Source organism: Leucopleurus acutus (assembly GCF_964270905.1).
Source record: "Leucopleurus acutus genome assembly, chromosome: 8".
Lineage (NCBI taxonomy): Eukaryota > Metazoa > Chordata > Mammalia > Artiodactyla > Delphinidae > Leucopleurus > Leucopleurus acutus.
Window position 1 is genome coordinate 82,832,313 of NC_139151.1, and position 7,746 is coordinate 82,840,058.

General features: G+C 34.6%; 1 protein-coding gene across 2 annotated transcripts in view; it reads left to right on the forward strand.

The window, feature by feature from the left end:
- Positions 1 to 508: 508 nt before the first annotated feature.
- Positions 509 to 7,746, forward strand: part of DNAJC24 (DnaJ heat shock protein family (Hsp40) member C24) — a gene marked incomplete at its 3' end in the record, with an annotated part of 61,464 nt that continues 54,226 nt past the window's right edge. Inside the window, exons 1-2 of one of the 2 annotated variants that reach the window (XM_082844014.1) lie at positions 509 to 570; positions 1,366 to 1,509. In XM_082844014.1, the coding sequence (XP_082700140.1) occupies positions 1,399 to 1,509 (111 nt within the window). In that variant the 5' untranslated portion in view covers positions 509 to 570; positions 1,366 to 1,398. Of the gene's footprint in view, positions 571 to 730; positions 889 to 1,365; positions 1,510 to 7,746 lie in introns of those variants that run through there. The other variant, XM_082844015.1, reaches the window with a different exon arrangement.

Sequence of the window (7,746 nt, forward strand, 5' to 3'; positions counted from 1 at the left end):
CTCTTCCAGAAAAAAATATTAAAACTGAAAAACTTTACTCAGCATACGTTTTAGTTCTCTTAATTTTGAAATGAGAACATTCCAAAGGAAGTCTTGGGAAACGGGAGGAATCAGTTCTCCTCATCCTTTTCATCCCGCCAATCCCAACGGTACCCCCACTTCACCCCCCCATCCCCCGCCATAGTACTACGTTCGGCGTTGGGTAGAGTAAGCGGAGGAAGCTTTGGGGAAGGCGGAGGAAGCCCGGGGGATGGGGGTGCTCGCTGAGGAAGAGAAGAGAAGCGACATTCGGGGAGCCAGGATAAGAGCGAGTTAGAACGAGGCGAAGAACGCCTTTTTCCAAAGCTCGGGCACTTACGGTTGGTAAACTCCGTGGTAGCGGCGACTGGGTTACCATAGCGACCGCGTCCAGGGGGGCGGAACGGCGCTTCCGATCGGTGCCTCAGCCACTGCGGCTCGGCTAGAAACGTGATCGCGTCAGGGCAATGACTTCCGGCGGAAGTAGAAACGGATTCCGAGGTTTGGAAGGCGGCCGGAGAGGAGTGAGCGCCTGTGGCTCTACTAAGTTTGGTAAGTTTGATATCTAGTGAAGCCAGGAGAGAGTACCGGCCTGTGGCTGGGCTACAGAGCCGACTGTGAATGCAGAGGATTTCCGAGTCCCAATTTTGAGGAAGCTCCGGATGTTTCGTTAAGTTCATGGCTGTGGGAAGAGGTTTCCTGGTTCTGGGGCTCCTAGAGGGGTCTTTTCGGTTGCTGGAGGGCTGCCGTATCCTCCAGTGAACAGGTTCAGGAGCTCTTGCGAGGTCTGAGCGCCTCTCCGATAACCGAGGGACTGTTGCTCTCTACCTGCCGGTGCTGACTGCCAGTTTCGCATGTTATTCTTTTAAGGTAATCTGGAAGAAAAGAAGTGAACTGGAGACATTAAGAGGGAATGCTCCCAAATTCATTTTAATTCTTCGTTTTGCTTTTTAAGAATATTTATTCTTTTTGTAAACATTTGTTAAACTCTAGTGTGTTTAGTGAGTGCGTACTGTGTGTCGCTTTTATCAAGAGACTAGCAGAAATAACCTTGCTTAGAGGGTCATCCACCATTCGGGTTCATCATCGATTTCTATTTTTTTTTTAATGCTGTTGTATACTTATTAATTTAAGATGTACGCGTATATCATGAAAATATCAGGTTTTTCACACTTGTCTGTATACTCATATATGAAATTCTTGGGGCGTCTTGAATGAAAATATATACTTAAGGTTTGCATTATAATCGTGACTTAATTAAATATTACAGAACTTAGGGAAGCTGTACCTAGTTAATTCTTAGATACACTCAAACCGTAATGAATTGTCATTAATATTCCTATTCAGTTGATCTGAGAAGGCCCACTTCTTGTTCGAGGGATGATGGCATTTGAGCAGATACCAAAAAAGGATTGGTACAGCATTCTGGAGGCAGACCCATCTGCAAGTGTGTCAGACCTGAAGCAAAAGTATCAAAAACTCATATTAATGGTAAGTCTTTTCTTTCATTTTCTAAATCATAGGGGGAAAATCAGGTTTTTTATGTGACCGGAAATTTAGGTGTCCGTAAAATGAATATGTAATATCAAAGCAGGAATCAAAGTATTAATTTGGTTAACTGAAAGTTTCAGTAATATTGTAAAAGAAAAAAGTTGATTTGAGGTGAGATAGCATGGTGGTTTGTACCAGATCTGAGTCATGCTGATTAAGTTAAAATCCTGATTCTACCCCTAACTAACCTTGAGAACTTGGGCAAGTTACTTTCCCCTGTATGTTCCTCAGGGAGGATTAAATGAAATAATCCATGTAAAATTCCTTGAAGTGTGTCATGTTATAAGCGACATTAGCATCCAGTAGACACTAGCTACATGTGGCTATTATGCACTTGAAACTTGGCTAGTCCAAAATGAGGTGTGCTGTAAGTATAAAACACACATTGGATTTTGAAGACTTAGTACAGAAAAGGAATATAGAATAGTCTAAAAATATTATGTTGATTAAACGTTGAAGTGATAATATTTTGGTTATATTGGCTATTTTGCATATTTTATACATAATATATGTGCATATATTTGCATATACAGTAAATGTATTATCAAAATTGACTTCATCTGCTTTTTAAACATTGCATATGTGTCTTGCATTTATAGTTTGCAGTATATTTTTATTGAATAATACTGACTTAGGCCAGTTAAACACTGTTTTTCACCTGATTCCATTCTTTTGTGAAATGAGTTGTGGTATTTATAAATAGATAGTATCTTTCTAAACTACCATATTAATTTTTTCAGCCTATATTGTGAGGTTTATTAAGCCAGTATCACTAACTATAATGGTCTCCAGTTAACTCAGTTTACAAAAAGAGTATAGGACCATTACTTATATAACATTAGTTGTTTCTCTAGTTCTTATCAAATAGATCTATGAGATTTTTGCCATAACTTAGTGTTTATTGTGAAAGACAGTAGATGTTTCACTGTCAAGAATGTATTATTTATCTCTGCTTTAGGTAATAAGTTGAGCTAAATGATGTTAAGGTTTCTTTTGTCTCAGGATTTTTAAGATTTCTGTCAGTAAAATCAAGTAGACTTTTTTTTTTTTTTTTTTTTTTTTTTTGCGATACGCGGGCCTCTCACTGTTGTGGCCTCTCCCGTTGCGGAGCAACAGGCTCCGGACGCACAGGCTCAGCGGCCATGGCTCACGGGCCCAGCCGCTCCGCAGCACTTGGGATCTTCCCGGACCGGGGCACAAACCCGTGTCTCCTGCATCGGCAGGCGGACTCTCAGCCACTGCGCCACCAGGGAAGCCCATCAAGTAGACTTTTTTGAAAAATTTCCTAATACTGTATCATCCTTGTGCCTCAGTTAACTGAGAGATGAGGCTGGAGAAGTAGACTGGGTTTAGATCATGCAGGGCCTTGTAGGCCGTTTGGCGTTTAATTTGTCAAGAAGCCATTTGCACTTAATATGGTAATATCTGTCAAATGTCAAACAAAGTGAATGAACCATTTTGCATACCCTCTAGTAATATATCTGAGAGTTCCAGTTGCTCTACATCTTCCCCAATATTTGATGCTATTAGTCTCTTTCAATTAATCTATTAGAGGTTTTTCAGTTTTGCCACCATTGACATTTTGGGCAGGATAACTGTTATGTGGGGCTGTCCAGTGCATTATAGGATGTTTAGCAGCATTCTAGATGCCAGTAACAACTACAAATGTCTCCTGGCTCTAAAAATTGTAAACCTCCGTATCTCATTGAGAACTGCTGCACAATCCTTCTGTGTTTATAGTGAAATCTCATTGTGGTTTTATTTTTTATTTCTCTGATGGCTAATGATGTTAAGCTCTTTTTTAATGTGATTTTAGCCATCTGTATAATTTTCTTTTGTGAAGGCTCGTTTTTAAAAATTAAATATATTCTTGAGCTTGTGTATGTATTGTATGTATTTTCTCCTAGCCTATGGCTTGCCAGCTCATTTCCTTAATGGTGCTTTTTGATGAGAAGTTTTTTGTTTTGGTGAAATATAATTTATCAGATTTTTGTTTTATGATTTGTGTTTTCTATGTCTTCTCTAAGAAGGTTATGAAAATATTCTCCTGTGTTTTCTTCTAGAAGATATATAGTTTGCTTTTACTTTTAGGCCTCTGATTTTTATGTATCGTGTGATATAGGAAGTCATGTTTTTGTTTTTCTCTAAGTATGGATATCCAGTTGTTCCTCATTTATTGAAAAGATTTTCCTCTCTCCATTGGATTGTTTTGGCAAGATGGGTCTATTTTTGGACCCTATTCTGTTGAATATATTTGTTTATCCTTTTACTAATACATTTTTCTTGATTACTCTAGGTTTATAGTCAGTTTTAAAGTCACATAAAGTTAAATTCTCTAATCTTATTTTTCTCTTCAAATTAATTTTGGTTATTTTAGATTGCTTACATGTACGTAGACATTTAGAATCAGCTTATACATTTCTATTAAAAAATACTGCTTGAATTTTAATTGTGACTGTATTGAATATATATCCATTTTAGCAGAATGGACATTTAGTAATATTTAACAATACTGAGTCTTCTAATCCATGAATATGTTAGATCTCTCCATAACTTGAGTCATCTTAAATTTCAGAAATATTTTAGAACTTTCAGTGTAGTATTACACGTCTTTCTTTAGATTTATTTCTAGTTTTTAGAAATGTTTTTGGTAGTTTATTTTTATATAATGATCTTGTATCCCACAGTCTTGGTAATTTGCTTGTCAGTTGTCCTGTAGCTGTTTTTGTAGATTCCTTAGAATTTTATACCAACACAATTATGCCATTTGCAAATGAAGAGAGCTTTAATTCTTTGTAATCTGTATGCCTTTTATTTATTTTTCTTGCTTTAAAGCACTAGTTATGTGCTTCTGTTACAGTGTTCAACTGAAGTGTGAGAGGAAATATCCTTGCCTTGCTCCTGATTTTAGGGGGGAAACCTTCAATATTTTACTATTAAGTAGAGTGTTAGCTGTGTTTTTTAAGATGCCCTTTATCAGGTTGGGGAAATTTTTCCTATTCCTGGCCGGTGAGAGTATTTATCATGAATGGGTATTGAACTTTATTAGATTTTTTTTTTTACTTTTATTGAAGTTTGCATGTATTAGTTTTCCTTATTTGACCTATTAATATACTGAATTATATAGATTTTTCTTACGTTAAACTTATTTTGCATACCTAGGATAAACAAATCTTACTTGTTCATGAAGTATTGTGTTTTTTATGTATTGCAGGATTCCAGTTGCTGTTCTTTTATGTCTAGGTTCATGGTGTATACTGGTATAATTTTCTTTTCTTGTATGTCTGTGTCTAAATTTAGTGTCATGGTTATGCTGGCTCCATAAAAGAATTGGGAAATGATTCCATTTTCTGTCTTTTCTGAAAAAGTTTGTGTAAGATTGCCATTGTTTCTTATTTAAATGTTTAATAGAATTTACTAGGGAAGTCATCTGGGCCTGAAGTTTTATTTGTAGGAAATTTTGCAATTATGAATTTAATTATTTTTGGAGGCTATAGGGCTATTCAGATTTTCTATTTTCTGTTTTGTCAACATAGGTGAATTGTGTTTTTCAAGAATTTTTCCATTTCATTTAAGAAGTCTTATTGTCATAATGTTCATACTATCTTCTTATTCTCCTTTTATTGCTTAAGTTATATAGTTATGTTTTCCCTTTGATTCTTTATATTGGTAATTTGTGTTATCTATTTCTTTTTTCCTGGTGAGGCTTGCTAGAGGTTTATCTATTTCTTTAATCTTTGCCAAGAACAACTTTTACTTTGTTGATATTTTTATATTTGTTATTTCTCTTCACTTGGTCTCTGCTTTTAATTTTATGATATCCTTTCTTCTACTTACTTGCTTTTATTTGCCTAGTTTATAAATGTAGAAACACGCATCATTCATTGTACACCTGTCTTCTTTTCTTACATACTTACATAGTCACTTAAAGTTATAAATTTCTCTCTAAGCCAGGAGCCCTGCTTTAGGTACATCCCACAAATTTAATATGTGTATTTTTGTTATTCAGTTCAAACTGTTTTAAAATTTCTCCTGTAATAGTTTTCTTTGACCTGTAGGTTACTAGGAAGTACATTGTTTAATTTCTACATACTGGAAAATATTCAGAACTTTCTTTATTGATTTCTAATTTAATTCTGTTGTGATTAGAAAATATATTTGGTATGATTTCATTCCTCTGTATTAATTAAAACTTTTTTATGGCCTAGCATCTGGTCTATCTTAGTGAATGTTCCCATGCACTTGAAAAATATGTATTCTGCTGTTATTGAGTGTACTGTTCTATAAATGTCTATTAGGTCAAGCTGATAGCATTCAAATATTTTATATCCTTATTGATTTCTTTTTTTGTTGATTTGTTTTATCAGTTTCTGAGAGAAGGACATAACGTCTTTGCCTGTGATTGTGGATTTGTCAGTTTTTCTCTTTAATTTTGTTAATTTTTGTTTTCTTTATTTGGGATCCTTTTTATTACGTACAGCTATATATTTAAGATTGTCTTCATGAATTTGAACCTTTGATCATTATAAAATTCCCCTCTGTATTTCTGATAGTACTCTTCCTGAGGTCTACTTTGATATTTCTTAGCCACACACCTTTCTTATCCTTAGTGTTTATATGATTTATCTTTTTCTATCCTTTCACTTTCAGTGTGTCTCTTTTATGTTTAATGTGTGTTTTCTTGTATATAGTGAGTAATTGGGATCTTAAAAAATTTCAGTCTGTCCATCTCTGCCTTTTTATTGGCAGTGCTTAGTCCGTTTACATTTTCCCCCCAGCTTTACTGAGATCTAATCGGCACATAACATTGGGTAAGTTTATGGTGTACAACATGATGATTTGATATACATATATATTGGGAAATGGTTAACACAATAAGTTAGTTAACCTATCTGTCACTACACATAGTTATCTTTGCGTGTGTGTGTGGTGAGAATTTTTAAGATCTCTTAGCTATTTTTAAGTATACTATACAGTATTGTTAACTGTGGTCACTATGCTGTACATTAGATCCCTAGAACTTATTCCTCTTGTAACTGGGAGTTTTTTTGTATTTTTTGAACAACACCTCATTACCCCCACTCCCTAGTTAATTTCTATTTAATGTAACTATTGGCAGTGTTTGGGTTTAAATTTATAATCTTTTTTTGGATGTGTCCTGTTTGCTCTTTGTTCCTCTGTTTTGCCTTTCTTAGCATCTTTTGGGTGAATTGTGTTTTTTGATATTTTATTTCCTCTGTTGAATGTTTAGTTATGCTTCGATTAATATATATGTTTTTTAGTGATTATTCTAGAGTTTATAATATGTATCTTTAAGTTATCGAATTTACCTTCAACAAATACTATTACTTCACAGTGTAAGAAGCTCACAACAGTACATTTCCATTTACCACCTTCCTTCCCTTTTCTTCTTGTTTTCATATATTTTATCTCCATATATGCTATGAACTCCATAGTATAATGTTATTATTTTATTTGAAATATTCCTACTCAGTTGTTTCTGATGAGAAGTCAGCTGTAATTCATATCCTCTTTTTAATGTGTCTTTCTCTTTGGTTGCTTTCAAAATTTTTTCTTTATCTTTTGATTTTAGTGGTTTCTCTGGCATGTGCCTAAAATGTGATTACTTTGCATTTATCCTATCTAGGGTTAACTGAGCTTGGATTTTTGGTTGATATCTTTCGTTCTTTGGTTTTGGAATATTTTCAGCCATTATGTCTCCACCTTTTTTTTTCTGCTCCATTCTTCCTTTCTTCTTCATTTGGGATTCTAATTACATATATATTAGATTGGATACTCTGTTCTTTTTTTGCCTAGTCTTTTTTTTTCTGTTTTTATTTCAGTTTGCATAATTTCTGTGAACCTGTCTTCAAGTTCATTGGTTTTATTTTTCCTTCTACTGTGTCCACCTGCTGATAAACTCATTAAAGAAATTCTTACTCTTTATTATATAATTTTTGTATCTAGTATTTCTCCTGTCTCTTTTTATATAGTTTTCATGTCTCTTTCATCTTTTCCTTTCTAGTGTTGTGTACCACTTCGACTAGATACTCTAATCAGTTTTTTTTTTTTTTTAAGTCCCTGTCTGGTAATTCTAACATCTGGGTCATCTCTGGGTCTGCTTCTGAAACCTCACAACTCAGATGGTAATTGAACCCAGCAAAAAGTTAGATTGGG